The sequence below is a fragment of the Aquarana catesbeiana genome, linkage group LG08, assembly GCF_042186555.1.
Source record: "Aquarana catesbeiana isolate 2022-GZ linkage group LG08, ASM4218655v1, whole genome shotgun sequence".
Lineage (NCBI taxonomy): Eukaryota > Metazoa > Chordata > Amphibia > Anura > Ranidae > Aquarana > Aquarana catesbeiana.
The window spans coordinates 287,193,244-287,213,505 of record NC_133331.1 but is presented as its reverse complement, the minus strand read 5'-3'; the positions used below and the strand labels follow the sequence as shown (position 1 = coordinate 287,213,505).

General features: G+C 43.1%; 1 protein-coding gene across 2 annotated transcripts; it reads right to left on the bottom strand.

The window, feature by feature from the left end:
* Nucleotides 1-931: 931 nt before the first annotated feature.
* On the bottom strand, nt 932-18,175 carry LOC141106600 (uncharacterized). Of its 2 annotated transcripts, none has more exons than XM_073597511.1 (4): nt 18,075-18,175; nt 10,241-10,480; nt 9,688-10,103; nt 932-9,422 (listed from the first exon to the last, which is right to left on the bottom strand). In XM_073597511.1, exon 4 carries the CDS (start codon nt 7,153-7,155, stop codon nt 5,548-5,550), a length of 1,608 nt encoding a protein of 535 aa, XP_073453612.1. In that variant the 5' UTR covers nt 7,156-9,422; nt 9,688-10,103; nt 10,241-10,480; nt 18,075-18,175; the 3' UTR covers nt 932-5,547. Both variants share the same exon structure in this region, with proteins under 2 accessions (XP_073453612.1, XP_073453613.1).
* Nucleotides 18,176-20,262: the final 2,087 nt, after the last annotated feature.

Sequence of the window (20,262 nt, the reverse complement as noted above, 5' to 3'; positions counted from 1 at the left end):
CATGGATCCATCCTACCTTGTATCAACGGTTTAGGCTGGTGGTGGTGGTGTAATGGTGTGGGGGATATTTTCTTGGCACACTTTGGGCCCCTTAGTACCAACTGAGCATCATTTACACACAGTATTGTTGTTGACCATGTCCATCCCTTTATGACTACAGTGTACCCATCTTCTGATGGCTCCTTGCAGCGGGGTAATTCACCATGTCACAAAGCTCAAATCATCTCACCACTGGTTTCTTGAACATGACAATGGAGGTCACTCTACTCCAAAGGTCTCCACACTCACCAGATTTCAATCCAATAGAGCACCTTTGGGATGTGGTGGAATGGAATATTCACACCATATTCATGACGCAGCAAATTTTGAAATCTCTCAATGCAGCGCATTCTCTTCTTTTTTATAATGGTTTAATAATGAAGCTGCTTTGCTGGTGATATTCACGGAGTTCTGACAAACGTATTTTATTTTTTTTCTAGTGATCTCCATAATAATATATATATTTTTTTTCTAGTGATCTCCACAATAATATTTTTGTTTCCTAGTGATCTCCAGAATAATATTTTTTTTTTCTAGTGAGTTTAGTTATCTTGTATTTTTTAACCTCAAGGATACAACTATGTTGGTGTCCCTTGTTAATTTGACATTGTATTTTTAATTCAATAGGGAGCACAAGGTCATATCAAAACAAAGAGGAAGGTAACGATGGAGAAACAGTTGGAATTGGTGAAGCCTTTGTACCCCAGGGCAGACATCAATTATTTGACTGATGAAATTGGTAACGTGAGGAGTCCATTTAATAGGGAGCCCAATATGGTCCAGGACTCCGAGATATCGGGAGCAGCAGCAGATGACATAGGGGCTGTGGTCTTCTGTTTTGCTTGTGTCTATCTAGCAAGGTTACTCTGTTGCATAAGCAAGGAAGCTGAGATTTCTGCAGTGTGTAATTGTGCTTTTACTATACAAAGATGCTGTACATACAAAACTATTACAATCTTAGGAATACAATACAAGACTGACAGATATCTATAACAAACAAAATGCCTATCAAATGAACAGCCTATGGTCTATATCAGTACAAATACACTTAAAAGTTACTTATCTTCTGTTACTGTATGTTCGTGATCTCCATTGGCAACAATGCTTCTTGGACACCAGGCACTGTTCTTGTATCATAAGTGGCGGCTTCTGATCTTCAAAGCAGCATGATGATGTGTGTGTGTGTGTGTGTCCCTAGCTAATGCCTGAATCCCCCTTTTATGTGCCAGGCTGTTTACCATAGTTACCAAACAACAGAAAACATACCTGTTTACTGTAGCTGTGTAGACAATGGACTGTTGAAACTGTCAATTGGATATAACCAGGGCTTTTTTTCTCAAACAATCGGTGCTGGAACTTAACCACGGCCCCACAACCCCCCCCCCTACACACACCCTCCAAATCCCATCAAATAGTGGGTGTGTTCAGTCAAATTTCACGAAAACAGTAGGAGGGTCTTAAAGGGGCATTAAATACCAGGATTGCATTACATACAGAGTGCAGAGCTGTCACTTGTAAACACAGAAACCAGACTTCTGTGATTATAAGTGATTGTGGTGAGCAGGCACCAAAGGGTCTGAGCCAGAGGTGGTGGAACTGAGTTCCACCAAGTTCCCCCTGAAAAAAAGCCCTGGATACAGTGATATCTACATTCCCATTGTATCCAACAACATTTGTTTGAGAAAGTCTGTCTCTGTGACACCAGAATGCTATGAGTCTTAAAAAAGAAAAATTATATAAACGCAACACATTCCGCCCTTGATTTCTCTCGGACTACACACAGAAAATCTCTTCATTACTAAACTCATTACAAACATTAATTTTCCTTGAATGCAACACCTCCCATTTCTGTCATTGAGAAGATGTTTCAGTCTTTAACTAATTGTTCATTAGAAAGTCCATTCTAAAGTTCTTTAGAAACAAGTCAAGGCTTGTAATACATCAAAGGCCTTGCTCTCCACAGCTCTTGGGATCTTCCGTCATTCTTTCCATCATGTCCTATGGATCAAATCGGAGTCAGCCTGTGGAGTGGAAAACAAAGCGGATTATCTGTTCCTTCTAATAATACATAAATAGTAGATCCAAGCCCTTCAGCTACAATCTCTCCTCTAAATGGCTTCTTGCCTGGATATCTGACTAACGCTTTTCATCCTGCCTGTACCCACTTCTGACCTTCCCAAAGAACATCAATAGGGAGGAGAGCAAATATACTGATATTCCCAGAATATCACTGCTGTTTATTTTGGAAGGTTTGATGTTATGTAGCCTCACTTTCCACTCTTGCTGAGAAGTATTCACTAACCAGTCAGAGTACCAGCCACTGTCTTGAAGCTCCTCTGCCAATGCAAATGTAACTTCAAACCTTCCTGCTAGATTCCCTCTCATTCCTAGATAGGCTTCAGCTTCAGATACATCACTCTTGGTTTCTATGTCATGGGAAGCAGTAACATGGTATCTGTTAAGCCCTATTCCTTTAGGAACCTTACATAAATACTGAACTCTGCACCCCAGCTGTGGAAGCTGTGCCCCAGCCCCTACCATTCTTTCATATGGTGTGCTTTTGGCTATTGGCCTATAATTTAACAACATGACTGCCTGTGTGAGGATCCGATCCCACCCCCTTAATGTATGTGTGGGTGTAAGTTTGCATATCTGGTCCTTCAATAGCCCGTTGTATCTTTCAATCAAACCAGCTGCCTGTGGATGGTATGGGATGTGGCACAACCAGTACACTCCAGAATCTTTGGCCCACTGCTGTACTGATCCGGTGAAGTGTGAGCCGTTATCACTTTGGACTTGTTTGGGACAACCATAAGCAACGACAAGTTTCTGGAGCAGCTGAAGCATTGCGGCTTGATCTGCACGTTTGCAAGGATGAACAAGCATAAGTCCTGAATAGGTGTCCACTACAGTGCAACAATATCTCAGTCCATTGTTTCCCCCGGGGCAGGGGACCGATGAAGTCAATCTGCCAGATCTCTGCAGGCCTCTTACCCCTCCTAATCGACCCGGTGGAGTACTTTTGCAATGGCCATTGTCGCACTTCTCCACACACTGTACAGTTCCCTATTACAGTCTTGATCATGTCCATGGATATAGGCAATCCTCTCTGCTGCCCATTCATATGTTGCTTTCTGACCCAAATGTCCAGATTGCTTGTGGGCCCAGTTGGCCAAGTTAATTAAGACAGGATCAATTGGCACAACTGCCTTCACCTTGGCGATTTCATCTGTAACTCTGTTATAGTTCTCAAAGTCTGGGACTAGGGGCACATGTGCATCAACATGCCCCACTTTTATGGTGTGGGAGTGAGCTTCCTTCCAGATGTAGTCCCAGACTTCTGTGCCTCCCCACACCACCTTTCCATGAATCGTCCATTCATTGGACTTCCAAGTGAGCATCCAAGTTGTCAATCCTTTAAAAACCGCCCAGCTGTCAGAGTAGATAGTGACATGGGAAGAAGGATCCTCCTGAAGAGTCTTCACTACAGCTTTCAACTCTGCATACTGACTGGACCCTCCAATTTTGGTCTCCTGCAGGACTGTGTCTGTACTTGAGTTGTAGGCTGCTGCTGCCCATTTACACCCAGACGAGGTGACTATGGCTGAACCATCAGTGAACCACGCTGACTCCTTCATGTCTTCTGACCGAGACTCAAAGGGTGGAACCTCTTCAATGGGGGATGACTGCAACACAGGAATTTCTTCTTCTGGCCGGGTGCTGGTAAAAGTAACAAGCCCTGCCAACTGTTTTGAAATGTCTAACATCCCCAGCTGCAATACCCCCTCTTTCTTGAAGGTACCACTTCCATTTCATCAGTGTCTGGTTCCGGGCTACAGCTGCCCTAGTGGTCAGTCCATTATCTCTCACCCATCCTGCTTTTGGCAATGCAGTATGGATGGTGACTGTGTCCTTTCCTGTAATGGTCTCTACATGTTGAAGTGCTGTAGAGGCCCCAAACAGGTACTTCTCTAGGGGCGTGTATCTCTTCTGTGCCCCTGTCAGTTGTTTGGACCAAAATCCAATGGGTGTTGCTCTCAGTCCTTTCTTTTCATTTGGCTGCCAGAGACTCCAAGATATGGTACCATTCTGGTCCACTACATCCAGTTGAAATGGTACTCCTTGTCTCACAGGTCCTAATCCCCGATGCTGCAAAATAGCTTCTTTAGCAGCCAGGAATGCAGTCCACTGCTCTGAACCCCATGAGAACTCAGTCTTTTTTCTGGTGACATTATATATAGGCCTCAGAATTAGTCCAAGATGTGGGATGAACGATCTCCAGAACCCCACAACTCCAATGAACTTCTGTGCCTCCTCTTTGGTAGTAGGGGGCGACAGAGCCTGGATAGTTTGCACAACTGTCTCTGGAATTTTCCTCTGTGGTCCAGTCCAATTCATTCCCAGGAATTTCACTTCTGTGGCAGCTCCTTGGATTTTGTTTCTGTTAATAGACCATCCCTGTGTTCTCTAAGTGCTCTATCAGCAGGTGCAGTGCTTCAGTTACATCTTCTTTTGTCCCAGAGATCATGATGTCATCAATGTAGTGAAACACAGCGACTTTCAAATTCAGGGTACTTAAATCTTGGGCAATCAGTCCATGACAAATCATTAGAGAATGAACATAGTCTTCAGGAAGCACTGTGAAAGTGTACTGGCGGCTGTCCCACACCATAACAAACTGGTCTTGACACTCTGGGTCTATCAAAATAGAAAATAAAGCATTAGCCAGGTCTATCACAGCATGATATTCTCCTGCATCTTTAGCAATTTTCTCAACAATTAACATCATATCTGGTACAGCTGACTTCAATGGAGGTGCCACTTTGTTTAGACCTCTGTAATCCACAGTCATTCTATTTGTCCCATCAGGTGTTTTTACTGGGAACACCGGAGACAAGAAAGGACTTACAGCAGGTCTAAGGATCCCTACTCTCAACAGTTCTTGAATGGTCTCCCCAATTTCTTTATGGCCTCCAGGAAGTCTGTACTGCTTAAGACAGACTGGCTTCTCTGGTGGAGGAATATAGACAGGGGTCCATTTCGCATGACCTCTGACCACAGCCTTCACCACCCTTACCAGATACACTTTATCAGGATACCCGAATGTGAATGTACCTCTTTCAGTCTGAATTGACTGACCTTGAAGTACATCCATCCCAAGAATATTTTCGGGTAACTCTGATACCAAAACATTTGTCATAAATCCTGATCCCTTGCCAATAGCCAATTTCACCCGTATCCTAACTGCTGGTGTAGTTTGCCCTCCCAAACCTTCTACATAAATCAATTCTCCTTTGTGATGGGAAGGATTTCCTTGCAAAAGTGTAACTTCAGCTCCGCTATCAACTAAAGCCATTGCGTGTGTAGAAGATGACTTCCCCCACCACACAGTGACAAGTGCATATGGGCGTCGGTCTCCTGCTGTCACTGTCCTCACTGCTATTACAGGAGACTCACCTTCCCTTCATAAAGGATATGGAACCTCCCAATCACCTTTTCTGATTCTCTCTAATTCCTCCCCAGGATAAAGGGATTTGGTTTGGGTTCATGTTCCATTTTGGGAATTGGGTTGGGGCTAACAGGAGGGGTCTGTTCTGTTTTCTCCAAGTCTAGGCTGATGTTGTCTTCACTAGGAGTAGTGTTTCTAACCCTGACAGTTTTCCCTACTAAATGTTTCCACCTCTTCAGCATTTCTGCAGTAGAAATGCCATCTATCTCATTTTTAGGTACTCCTGCCTTTAATAGGTCTACCCACATTTCTTTCCTAGAAATAACTAGCCTGGTTTTCTCTTCACCTCCTGTCTTCTCTACCCCATTCCCTTTCTTCTCTGTTCTTTTCTGCTTGTATTCTTCCTGTCTGGCCTTGACCTTATCTACTGCTCTGACAGGTTTTGTTTTAGCCTCCTCTAGCTCCCCCAACTGGCTTAAAAGGGTTGTGGTTTCATTAATCTTGCTGTTTAATCCCAGGCCTACCAACAAGGACAATAATGGAGCCCTGGGATTAAATGGCGCAGACTTCATCATCTTAGAGCGCAGAGCAGACGTAAAGGGTTCCATATCTGGACCCATCCATTCTGGAAACGTATTTAATCCGGTTATACAACCCATCTCACGTAACCTGGAAATACCCTCTCCTATTAATCTCCAGGTGTAGGTATTTTCCAGGTCAGTAGGACTAGCGTATACTCGGACTATTCCATCTCTCACGAGGTCTAACAGTGAAAAATTCACGCTAAACTCTCTGGCTTTTTGCATCGCCTGACACAATTGTGGATCATGGGTTAACACTCCCATAGTCACTGCTTCCTTACCTGACAAAACAACACTGTCTGCCCCTTCATCCCATAAGCGTAGGAGCCAACTCAATAGGGGTTCCCCAGACCTTTGTTTGTATTGTTTTGCCAGCTCATGGAGTTCAGTTTGTGTAAACTCCCGTACTTCTTCAAATTCAACATCTCTGGGGTTGCGATAATGCATCTCCCCATCTGCCATATCCTCTCTATCATGTTGCCGTTTTCTATGCTTAGTAATGAGAGGTCTGGCATACTTTTTCTTTCCCACTAGCAGATCATCATGCAAAATATCAAACTCTATCACCTCATCCTCACTATCATTTGAGGAGAGCACATCCTCACAATCCCAATTTTGGCATGTGACAATGGCACGTACCCTGGTTTTACTAACAGGTTTATGGCCCTTCCTTTTCCTTAAGGCATTAATTGATTTGGTCATGAGGGCTGCACACCGCTTTTGCAAAGCATCAGCCTGACTAGCAGTTGAACATACACACTCTGAAGCAACTGCTAGCTGGTCTTCTAATACCTTAACTTCTGCCTCTGCCTTCTCCCTTCTATGTGATTCGGTGTAAATAGCATGAAGAAAATACCAGCTCACTGTGGACACTGTCCTCTTCTCTTTTTTACTTAAATTCAACCCCTTAAGGCTAAAATCTACAAAATGATATGAGACTTTATCACTCCAAGTCAGGTTCAAGGGAGAAGAATACTTCACAAATTCCCACACATTGTCTCTGGCCCAGATAGGTAAGCTGCACACTTCCTTCTGGCCACCGGAACCCTCTGCAGCCTTGCTTTTCCTAAACAGCTTACGCAGCATTTTACCTAGCACAAGCTACACAACACACTACAGAAAAACAGGTCTGCTTCAATTGAATTATAGCACAGATCATGGCACAAGTTCCCAAATGTTTTGCTTGCATCTATCTAGCAAGGTTACTCTGTGGTATAAGCAAGGAAGCTGAGATTTCTGCAGGGTGTAAATGTGCTTTTGCGATACAAAGATGCTGTACATACAAAACTATTACAATCTTAGGAATACAATACAAGACTGACAGATATCTATAACAAACAAAATGCCTATCAAATGAACAGCCTATGGTCTATATCAGTACAAATACACTTAAAAGTTACTTATCTTCTGTTACTGTATGTTCGTGATCTCCATTGGCAACGATGCTTCTTGGACACCAGGCACTGTTCTTGTATCTAAGTGGTGGCTTCTGATCTTCAAAGCAGCATGATGATGTGTGTGTGTGTCCCTAGCTTATGCCTGAATCCCCCTTTTATGTGCCAGGCTGTTTACCATAATTACCAAACAACAGAAAACATACCTGTCTACTGTAGCTGTGTAGACAATGGACTGTTGAAACTGTCAATTGGATACAACAATGATATCTACATTCCCATTGTATCCAACAACATTTGTTTGAGAAAGTCTGTCTCTGTGACACCAGAATGCTATGAGTCTTATAGAAAATCTATATTTTATGTCAAACGCAACACATCTTCCAACAGCCTGCGTTTTTGGCCAGACCACACCGAACCCAGGCCATCACTCCCAACACTTCCTTCCACACAAATGAAGGAAATTAAATAAAAAATGCATTCTCTGCACACAAAAAAAACTCAAATTAACCACTTCAGCCCCAGACCATATGGCTGGCCAAAGACCAGAGCACTTTTTGCAATTCGGCACTACGTCGCTTTAACTGACAATAGCGCGGCCGTGCGACGTAGCTCCAAAACAAAATTGATGTCCTTTTTTCCCCACAAATAGAGCTTTCCTTTGGTGGTATTTGATCACCTCTGTTTTTATTTTTTTTTGCGCTATAAACAAAAAAATATCGACAATTTTGAAAAAAATGCATTATTTTTTACTTTTTGCTATAATAAATATCCCCAAAAAATATTTTTTAAAAAAACATTTTTTTTCCTCAGTTTAGGCCGATACGTATTTTTCTACATATTTTTGGTAAAAAAAAAAAAAAAAAATGCAATAGCGATTATTGATTGGTTTGCACAAAAGTTATAGCGTCTACAAAATAGGGGATAGTTTTATGGCATTTTTATTCATTTTTTTTTTTTTTACTAGTAATGTCAGTGATCAGCGATTTTTATCGTGACTGCGACATTATGGTGGACAGATCGGACACTTTTGGCGCCATTTTGGGACCGTTCACATTTATACAGCGATCGGTGCAATTAAAATGCATTGATTACTGTGTAAATGTGACTGGCAGTGAAGGGGTTAAACCACTAGGGGGCGCTGTAGGGGTTAAGTGTGTCCTAGGGAGTGGTTCTAACTGTGGGAGGGATGGGCTGTGTGTGACACGACACTGATCACCGCTCCCGATTACAGGGAGCAGTGATCAGTGTCAGTGTCACTAGGCAGAACGGGGAAATTCTCGTTTACATTAGCATTTCCCTGTACTTCCTCTCCGTGAGACGATCGCGGGTATCCCTGCGGACATCGAGTCCACGGGACCCGCGATCACACTCACAGAGATCGCGGCACGCGCCCGCAAGGCGCTTCTTGAAGGGCAACGTACAGGTACGTTAATATGCCTGTACGTGCCCTTCTGCCGACGTATATCAGCGTGAGCCGGTCGGCAAGCGGTTAAACAAAAACGAAAATCATAAATTATAATGGGGATAATCCCTAGCCGAGTGGCCTTGTTGGGGGTGTGGCTGCATTGGCCACGGTCCGTCATGCTGCTGTGGTGGGTGGGGTGGCTGTGGTGTTGGTGGAGGTGGTGGAGGAGCATGGTCCAACTCGCAGAGGTGCGTTTTACGGGTGAGTTCGCCCCTCGTCCCCTTGTTTAGGGCCTGAAGAATTATTTCCTCGCACATAGTGCGCTGGTCCTCCTCCATCTGTTTTAATTTATTGCCTGTCAGGCATCCAAATGCCTCCTGGCCATCAGGGGCCGTGCTAATTGCAGCTGTAGCTTTGCGTAGAAAAGCAGCCGTGGCATCTTCCAGGTTGCTTGACTTCATGGCCCTTTTTGAAGGAGGGCGGAGGGGAGGAACCTGCGATTCTGTCAAGCTGCTTGCCACGGCCTCCTCTTGGCTGAGGCTGAGACTTTCCTGTGTATGAAAATGGTAGATAGTTTTAGGTTTTTGGTCATCAATCACACACAATTTTGAGCTAATGACTGTTGCAAATTGAATGTTAACAAATAGAAAAGACTTTCATTCTGACCCCAGCATTTTTCATTCTTGTCCCAATCATTTTTGGCCACTACTGTCTATTGATATGTAAACCACTTTGTTAAATCAGAAATTTGTAATCAATAACATCTAGTTAACATCATTCAATTTTTGACAAGAAATATGTTCAACAATGCTATACCTGGATCAAGCTGGGCTCCTTCACATCTTCTTCTTCTTCATCTTCTTCTTCTTCTTCTTCATCTTCATCTTCATCTTCATCTTCTTGGTTGGACAAAAACCGCAGGCTGTTGTAGTACCACAGCCTGGGGACATATACGTCATCTGCTGATGCTCCGGATCTCTGGGAATCCTGGACTTTCTTGCGCTCCCTATTATATGTTCTCCTCAAACCATCAATTTTGGCCTTCAAATAGTTGATGTCTGCCATGGGATACACAGGCTTCACTAATTCCAACAGTTTCTCCATCGCTGCCTTCCTCTTTATCTTGTTTGAATAGTCCCTGCATTTTACTTGCCAGAGACATGGCAGCTCCCTATATTTTTCTATAAACTCTGGCAGAAAAGCTTGGGCCGAAAATTTATCAACCATTTTATCTGCAAGACACAACATAAGACAAACCCTAACGTCAGGCCAAACTCTCATAATCTTGTCATAATCTTGTCCCAATATAGGCCTCAAACTATAAGCAGTATAGGCCACTAACCACTGATGCCCCAATTTACAATTGTACCTTCATGTGAATGATCCGCTGAAACGATCCACCGTCCTCCCCTCACAGATCGTACATATGTCCGTTACCTGGCCCGCGTGGTATGGCTTTTTTATTCACTGCGCATGCGTGAAACTCCGCCCCTGTCCTTCTTTCTAGTGTATTCCGCGCCTCTTCTCTTTCGGGGCAGTTGTGAGAAGTCTGCACAGGAATTTTGGGGCACGACGATCCAAGGATCAGTTGAGAAAACGCTGGTCAGACCTTAAATTGAGAGAGGAAGATCAGAAAAGAAATATCAGGAGAGTGCTGCAAAAAAATAAGTATTTGTCCTGTGTTCCTATTATTATTATTACTTGCATGCTGCTCCATGTTCTTTTCTTTACTGTTGTACAGTTTAAAAGGCCAAGTAGGAATCGTTCGTGGGACATTAAACATTGTTCCTTTGACAACTAAAACATCATTTTGGGAAATGCAGGTTACCAAATTTGTTCAGGCCTATTTGTACAAAAATAAGTTCATTAGATTGTTGTCTAGATGTGTTTGAAACTATAATGACATGTCAACTTTAGTCTATGTCAGGAGAGGACACTAAGCAGCTGTTTACACATCTGGACACAGGAGCACTAGTGTGGGAAACCATAACACCCTTGTTATGGTGTCCCACGCAGGTGCTCCAGTGGATACTAGGGGTCTCTACATGTATGAAACTTGCACAAACCAGGTAAGTATTCCAGCTTTGGAAATGGAACAAATCATGTATTCATCTTGGAACTCTGCCAAAACAGACAATTGGAAGACACTTCCAAAAAATGTTTCATATTACTATTTCTAGCCTAACATATCTGTCTGCTAAGCATACCTTTTTTGTATTCACATAGGGGGGGGAAAGAAGAGGGACATCTGGGGACACCAGTAACCCAGCACCCACTGAACATCCTGAATAAAGGCAATTCACCACACACCCTGAAGATGTGGATGTGCTTGAAGTACTTTGGTGAAGGTGGAGAAATGGTCATGACCACAGGTCAGTGTCTGAGACCACAGCTTCAGGTAATAGATGGATGCCTGCATATTTTTAATACATGGTGTGTTTTTTTTTATTTTTAGGTGATTGTCAGAAACCATGAACCAGACCGAGACAGAAGAACAGTAAAATCAAACTTGTTTATTAATAAAAATAAAAAGGTAAATAGAGTAAGCGTAGTCAAAGCCAGAGTCCAGTACCCAGATCGGGTAATCAGCCAAGCCAGAGTTCAGTAACCAGATCAGGTATTGAGCCAGGCCAGAAGTCAGGGATCCAAGTAGAGGAACAGCAAGCAGGATAAGGAGCCAGAAGGGATGTCAGCCAGACTAGTCTTTAAACAGGAACACAGGAGATGGTTTCTTGTGATGTGACCAAGGCGAAGGCAGGAATCAAGTGAGCTGGACGTCTTTAAGTAGGTGGGACTGACGAGCAGATCCACAACAGCTGGTTAACTGTGGAGAGAGAGAGCTGGCAATTAGCCGACAGCTGAGCAGCCAGCTCAGAGAAGGAAGGGCTGAGCCAGCTCTGACAGTGATGTGGATGTTGCGGAAGAAGAAACTCACTTCAGCAGTGCAAGAGCACAAATCCTGATCAGTGAGATCATGGTTTGTAATCGTGATTTGGAACAAATGAAACAAAACATCCATGTTCAAAAAACTCAGCAACATCATAGATATTTTAGGAAAAATCTAAACAAAAATAACATTTTATAGATGTCGTTATGTTGTACGTGTTTTTACAGTTTTAAATCAATCGCAAAGCCAAATTTTGAAGATGCACACAGTGTGTCAACATGTGCTATCTTCCACCATGGGATATCAATGTACACGTTTTGTGGGTGCAACCCCTTCCTCCAAACTAAAGTAGGTGAGAGGAAGGGGTTGCACCCCCGAAACACATCCATTGATCCCCATGATGGGATCTAGCACATGTTGACACACCGGGGCTTATTACAAAAAGGCAAAACCACTTTGCCCAGTGTGTGAACATGTGCTAGCTCCCATCATGGGGGATCAATGGACGTGTTTCGGGGGTGCAACCCCTTCCTGTCACCTACTTTAGTTTGGAGGAAGGGGTTGCACCCACAAAATGCGGACATTGATATCCCATGATGGGAGATAACACACAGTGTGTCAACATGTGCTTTGGGGCTTTAGCGAAATAGATGTAGGGAAAAGACACACATTTTAGGCATGGGATCATGAGGGAAATCCAAATTTGGAGTCCCAATTTGTGTGCATCTTCAAAATTTGGCTTTTAGAGGGGTGAGATCACCCCGTCTGATGAAGGCAAGATCAACACAGTTTTGACATACTAATGTCTCATATGGCCTTCACTTTAGCAAAGTCGAACTTTGTAAGTTCCTGGGTTGGGGATGTGTATGTTATGTTTTTAAACATGCCTGTTTAGCCCCAAAAATGGCAGATTAATGTCAAACATACATGTTATACTCCAAGATGTTGGTTTGGTCAAAAACCGTTTATACCGCACATGTGAATGTGCTCGGAGTAAAATGTTTTATACTCAACAATGTGTGGCTTCTTATTTCAATGCTCAATATCAGTGTATTTGTTAAGTTGGTGTAGTTACAGTGACAATGTGCTGTAAAATGTGACAAAATCAGCCATTTTAGGGACTCCAAACAATTAATTCAAGGAGTGAAAAGGATGAATATTTTTATCATTAATGCATTACATACATTAACAACGATTGTGTGTGTGTGTAGCAGACCCACAGCACAACTTAATAGTTAGCTGAAGAAGAGATTGTCACCTCATGTATCAAATAAGTTACATTTGCACTATTGAAGAAAATGGCCAAAATTAAGAGGCTATTTGAGAACCTAGGAGACAGATAAAAAACACAAACAGTAATTCAAATGAAATATGAGTTTAGTTTTTCAAAAAAATTTATTGCACATCCGCAACATTTTGTTGTAAATCAATTGCCCCTCTACCCACGAAGTACTCAACATATTTTTGCCTAACTTTGCGGGCGCTTTGGGGGGTAAGCCAGGATGGCCACTTTCGATAGCCGCCATCGCTGCTGTATCTGATGCAAAGTCGGCCTCGGTCTAAACTGAGGCCAGATAGCTGGCTGCATTCTTCCTAAGGTAGTTGTGGAGAATGCAGTAGCTCAACACAACATGGTTCAGTTTATATTCGGCCAGGTTTATGGACATTAGGAAGATCCTGAACCGGCTTGCCATTATGCCAAAGGCATTCTCCACCACTCTTCTGGCACGTGACAGCCGGTAATTAAAAACCCTCTGCTCTGGGGTCATGTTCCTCATGAGATGTTCCCCCAGAGCAAAGGCATCAAAACGAAATCAACATTCTCCTCCGGAGGTGGCAACCGCAATGTGCCATTTTGTAGACGCCTGTAGAACTCAGTCTGGGTGATCACTCCTCCGTCAGAGTTTCTGTCGTTCTTCCCAACATCCAGGTAGAGAAACTCATAATTGGCCAACACCACCGCCAACATCACAATACTACTAAACCCCTTATAATTGTAGTATTAGGACCTTGAGTTGGGTGGTGGTACGATCCTTACGTGCTTCCCATATATAGCACCACCACAATTGGGAAAATCCCACTGGTGATAAAACTGGCAAGCCACAGTCTGCCATTCCTGTGGGTTGGAAGGAAACTGTGGAGTCAAACAAGAAAAAAAAAATTAGCACTTTTGCACATAACATTGCAAGCAGATTAGACACAAACATTCTTGGTCAACATAAGTATAACATTTGTTGAAATGAGTATTTAAAGACATAAGTATAAGGTCAACTTATCAGATTCCTCACCCCCTCTGGTGGCCCATTGGAAACATTTTATAGTAGGGGGATGGGGGATGGGTAGATGTTTTGGTCAGGTAACCCTCTCCACTTCATTAAGAGCTGAATGCATAAATAACGTGTAAGAAGTGTCATGATCCAAAAATATGAATACACACTGTCCAAATTGAAGCACATTTCTATATTCTGCAATTACCTATCAAGATAATAGGAGGACAAAACTTTCAACAGTACCATTTGAAAGTATTCTGGCAGGCACTTGCACTACAGGCTTTGGTGAATTCATCCATAAATATGACCACAAAAGAGGTAGGTATAGTGTGTATGGGTTTGGCAAAGTCAGCAGATAGAGTATTGGTATCGGTTGACTTAGCGGTTGGGGGGGAGAGAGGGTTCCCAATGAGTTTGGGCCCCCAAAAAATAGCCTCTTGCACTCTGCCTGAAATTAAGGACAACAATAACATTTGGACACATTTTAGGGGGTGTTTAGGGTGAGCACTAAAATATAGCTGACAAAAAACACTGTTAAGTTACTAGGCTAGGTGTGTATGGGCCCAGGATAGCATGCTGGGGAGGTTAGTGAAGGCAAATATGCATGAAGGACAAAAAAGGAGCATTTAAAGCTTACAGCATGCATGAGGACAAAGAGGACATTTACAGCATATCACAATCATGGTAATTATGGAATGAAGAAATTAATACATTAGCGAACATTAAATACATAGAATGTGATATTAAAAGGATAAAACTTACCCGAATATAGTCCTGGAATAATGATTCCCAGAGCCTGGGGGGAGATCCCAGTCGTGAACTTGAGGTCCTGGAGACTCCTCCCTGTCGCCAAGTACCGCAAGGTGGCGACGAGCCTTTGCTCGGGAGTGATGGCTTGCCGCATGCAGGTGTCCTGCTTAGTAATATAAGGGGACAGAAAAGCCAATAGACGGTGAAAGACGGGGTCCATCATCCGGAGATTATTCCTGAAATCATCAGGATTATTCTCCTGGAGATCTAGCAGCAGCAAAGGCATATGACAGAATTGGTCACGATTAAGCAATCAATTCTTGGTCCAAGAACTCCTCCTTCCCCTGTTCCTGGACTGGACTTGGGTCAAAGCAATAACTCCAAGCCCAACAATAGCACGATCTCTCCCTCGAGAACACCACATGGCTAGTAAAGGAACGGCTGCTCAGAACAAACAGACAGAACGCACTGAAAATCAGAAAGGATCTGACAAGCACGCATTGAAAATCAGAAGCAAACTATAAATAGAACGCACTGATAAACAGAAACGACCTGACAAGCACGCACTAAAAAACAGATACGAACCGACAAGCACAACCTGAAAAGCAGAAATGAACTGAAAAGCACGAGGCTGAAAAGCGTGAATCGTCACTTACCAAACTTCTACTAACACGAGATAAGCCTAAGGAGCTCAAAGGGTGGCGCATTACTATTGAACTTCCTTTTTATCAGCTCGTTGTACGTCTTGTACGTCACTACGTTCGTAATTGTTGGCCAACATTTGTGTGACCATGTGTATGCAGGACAAGTTTAAGCCAACGCCCTTCGGAATAAATTCCACGGATTTGTTGGCCAACAATCCGATCATGTGTACGAGGCATAACAGGTTTTCTTCTAAGATTGCCCTGTATTTGGCTCCATCCATCTTCCCATCAACTCTGACCAGCTTCCCTGTCCCTGCTGAAGAAAAGCATCCCCACATGATGCTTCCACCACCATGTTTCACAGTGGGGATGGTGTGGTCAGGGGGATGTGCAGTGTTCGTATTCAGCCACACTTTTGCTTTTAGGCCAAAAAGGTTTATTTTTGGTCTCATCTGAATAGAGCACCTTCTTCCACATGTTTGCTGTGTCCCCCTCATGGCTTCTCGCAAACTGCAAAACGGGACTTCTTATGGCTTTCTTTCAACAATGGCTTTCTTCTTGTCACTCTTCCATAAAGACCAGATTTGTGGAGAGCACGACTAATAGTTGTCCTGTAGACAGATTCTCCCACCTGAGCTGTGGATCTCTGCAGTTCCTCCAGAGTTACCATGGGCCTCTTGGCTGCTTCTCTGATTAATGCTCTCCTTGCCCGAGCTGTCAGTTTAGGTGGACCGCCATGTCTTGGTGGGTTTGCAGTTGTGCCACACTCCATTTTCAGATGATGGATTGAACAGTGCTCCGTGAGATGTTCAAAGCTTGGTATATTTTTTTATAACCTAACCCTGCTTTAAACTTCTCCACAACTTTATCTCTGACCTGCCTGGTGTGTTCCTTGGCCTTCATTATGCTGTTTGTTCACTAAGGTTCTCTAATGCCTCGTTTCCACTGAGCGGATCAGTTCGGGTCAGTACAGTTTGAATGGCCTAGAATGGTCTGGTCTATTCTGGTGAGCGTTTCCACTGCAAGTGGGACCACAAGGGGCCATACAGGGTTTAGAAAAAATGCCTCAGCATAGCACAGCAGAGGGTTTTCTGTCAGCCAATCAGTGGAATGTATCGTAGCTCCGCCCTAACCGAATCGTTCCATTTTCTATGGCCCCACATCTGAAGCAGGACCCTGAATGGAACGGTTCGGTTCGGTTGTATGGGCCGCTTTCATAATGGAAACACCCAAAATAGCGTATCGTACCGAACCGATCTGCTCAGTGGAAACGAGGCATTACAAACCTCTGAGGGCTTCACAGAACAGCTGCATTTATACTGAGATTAAACTACACACAGGTGGACTCTATTTTCTAATAAGGTGACTTCTGAAGGCAATTGGTTCTACTAGATTTTAGTTAGGGGGTTGGAATCAGAGTAAAGGGGGCTGAATACAAATGCACGCCACACATTTCAGATATTTATTTGTAAAAAAAATTTAAAACCATTTATTATATTCCTTTTACTTAACAATTATGTGCCACTTTGTGTTGGTCTATCACATAAAATCCAAATTAAACACATTTACGTTTTTGGCTGTAACGTGACAAAATGTGGAAAATTTCAAGGCAATGTATGTGGACTATAAACCAGAGGCTCTGTGTGGACAGTTGGATAAACGGTTCTATATTTATGATGTATCTGGTCTTTAAACCAGAGGCTCTGGATGGAAAGTTGGATAAATGGCTCCACATTTAGGATGTATCTCTCCTATTTACATATATTCTAACTTAAGAAAGAGGGGTGCTATGATGTTGGGATTGCATGCGGCACACATTGTGGGAAGTCATCATGGCTACATTGCACTAAATGTTACGCTTGGTTTAGAATGGAGCTTGCATCAAAATCTAACTATGCCTCTTTGAGGTCCAGATGCATTACTGGTGTACCTTCCATGTACATGTCAGTGTAAGGAAAAAAAAACCCTAGCAGTAATTATCAGTGGTGGGAAAAGTGCCCTGAAAAAAAAAATGCTTGTTGTTGGTGGGAGGAAAATCCAAAAACGTTCCAGGCAACAGTGCCGAAAAAAATGCCATGGTGTCAACTGGACAAAATATGCCCTTGTCTGGGGGGTCAGTGGGAGGAAAAGTGCAGCTGGACAGCTTGGCAAGGTGGACTTCCATTTATTTATGTGACGGGACTTTCGGGACTGTGGGGTTCTGTTCACCAGGACAGTCTGATGGGATCTGGGACAACTCGGGAGTATGCATTGGGCTCCATTCATACCATACAGGTACGCACCCTGTGTCCTGTCTATCCCATTCATTTCAATGGATTTCCCTACATAGGAGAAATGTGGAAGTGAAGTCCCTCACACTTTTTCATAAATGCGCACATTAGGAGATCCATGGGGGTGTCATTAACAATTAATGGCACCACCCCCCCCCCCACACGCATCTGTTAAAGGGAAGCACATTTATCTGGGTTCACACCTATGTGTTTCAGAAATGTGCATGTCGGGAAAGCATGCGATTTTGCGTGCATTTCTGAAACACATAGGTGTAAACCCAGATTAAGCCAGCAGTTGTATAAATGGTTTTATATTTAGTCTGTATGCGGGTTCTAAACACCAAAGAGGGCTCCTGGGTTTAAACTCAAAATGTCTTATTACCGTCTCTCTCTGCTTCCAGTTCCAGAAATGTCTTCTCTCTACTTCCTCCCAACTCACCTCTGACCCAGAATTTCCTGTCTGTATGTTACATCACTTCCTTTCTGTATTTGACATCACTTCCTGTCTGTCCTGCATATCATTTCCTGTCTGTGCGTTCCACTCAATATAACACCAATACATTACAGAGAATATAAAACCTACAGCCGCAGATGTTTTCAGACATGGCACATTCTTCCATACATTATGACACATTAACCGCTGGCCTTTTTATCAGAATGTTTGTTAGAATTTCACATCATTAGTCGGCCACAGCAACGGCCGATTTTCGTGCAGCCATTCGAATTTGAGTGATCGAGCATGTTGGAAATTTTTTTTGAAAAAAAGAAAAACAATTTTCTAATCAATGATGGGAGAATCGTGTGAGAAATATAATTGAAAAAGAAGTGCACATGAGCACAAGAAAAGAAAACTCCCAGAAAGAAAAGTATCCCGGCCACGAAAATTATTTTCTGTAGCAACATGAGGTGAAATTCAAGGCTTGGCTGGTCGAATTTTGAAATCAATGGTGGCATCATCTGATCACAAAACCCACAAAATTTCAGATTTTTGAAAGAAAATTCAGTCGAAGTTCAACCCATGTTTGGCCAACATAAGAGGGATTTGAGGAAGCCGACATCCACAGAAGCTCTGTGGTTAGTTCTCCAAGATGTCTGTGAACAACCTACATGCCGAGTTCCTTAAAAAACTGTGTGCAAGTCTACCTAGAAGAATTGATGCTGGTTTGAAGGCAAAAGGGTGATCACACCAAATATTGATTTGATTTGGATTTCTCTTCTGTTCATTTACTTTCTATTTTGTTAATTGATAAAAATAAACTATTAACACTTCTATTTCTGAAAGCATTCTTATGAAAGCAATGTTCTGCTGGGAAATCTTGACTCCTGTGGTTAATGTGGGTGTTACTTTGACCCTTACCACCTACCTATACATTGTTGATGACCAAATACACCCCTTCATAGAAGTGGTATTCCCTGATGGCACTGGCCTCTTTCAGCAGGATAATGCACCCTGCCACACTGCAAGAATGGTTTGAGGAACACAAGAACGAGTTTAACTTGGCCTCCAAATTCTCCAGATTTCAATCTAATAGAGCATCTGTAGGATGTGCTGGAAAAACAGGTCCGATCCATGGAGGCCCCACCTTCCAACTTACGGGACTTAAAAGATCTGCTGATGGCTTGGTGCCTGATACAACAGCATACCTTCAGAGGTCTAGTGGAGGCCACCCCTAATATTAGGTGGGTGGTCATAAAGTTACAGCTGATCGGTTAACACTCACACTGGCCACTTTACTAGGTACACCTGTTCAATTGCTTGGTAACACAAATTGCTAATCAGCCAATCACATGTCAGAAACTCAATGCATTTAGGCATCTGGACGTGGTGAAAACAACTTGCTGAAGTCCAAACAGAGCATCAGAATGGGGAAGAAAGGGGATTTAAGTGACTTTGAACGTGGCATGGTTGTTGGTGCCAGACGGGCTGGTCTAAGTATTTGAAAAACTGCTGATCTACTGGGGTTTTCACACACAACCATCTCTCTGGTTTACAGAGAATGGTCAGAAAAAGAGAAAATATCCAGTGAGCGGCTGTTGTGTGGAGGGAAATGCCTTGTTGATGTCAGAGGAGAATGGGCAGGCTGGTTTGAGATGATAGAAAGGCAAGTAACTCAAATAACCACTCGTTACAACCAAGGTATGCAGAATACCATCTCTGAGCGTACAACACATCACAACTTGAAGCAGATGGGCTACAGCAGCAGAAGACCACAACGGGTGCCACTCCTGTCAGCTAAGAACAGGAAACTGAGGCTACTATTCGCACAGGCTCACCAAAATTAGACAATAGAAAATCGGAAAAACATTGCCTGGTCTCATGAGTCTCGATTTCAACTGCGACATTCAGATGGTAGGGTCAGAATTTGGTGTAAACAACATGAGAGCATGGATCCATCCTACCTTGTTTCAACGGTTTAGGCTGGTGGTGGTGGTGTAATGGTGTGGGGGATATTTTCTTGGCACACTTTGAGTCCCTTAGTACCAATTGAGCATCATTTACACACAGTATTGTTGCTGACCATGTCCATCCCTTTATGACTACAGTGTACCCATCTTCTGATGGCTCCTTC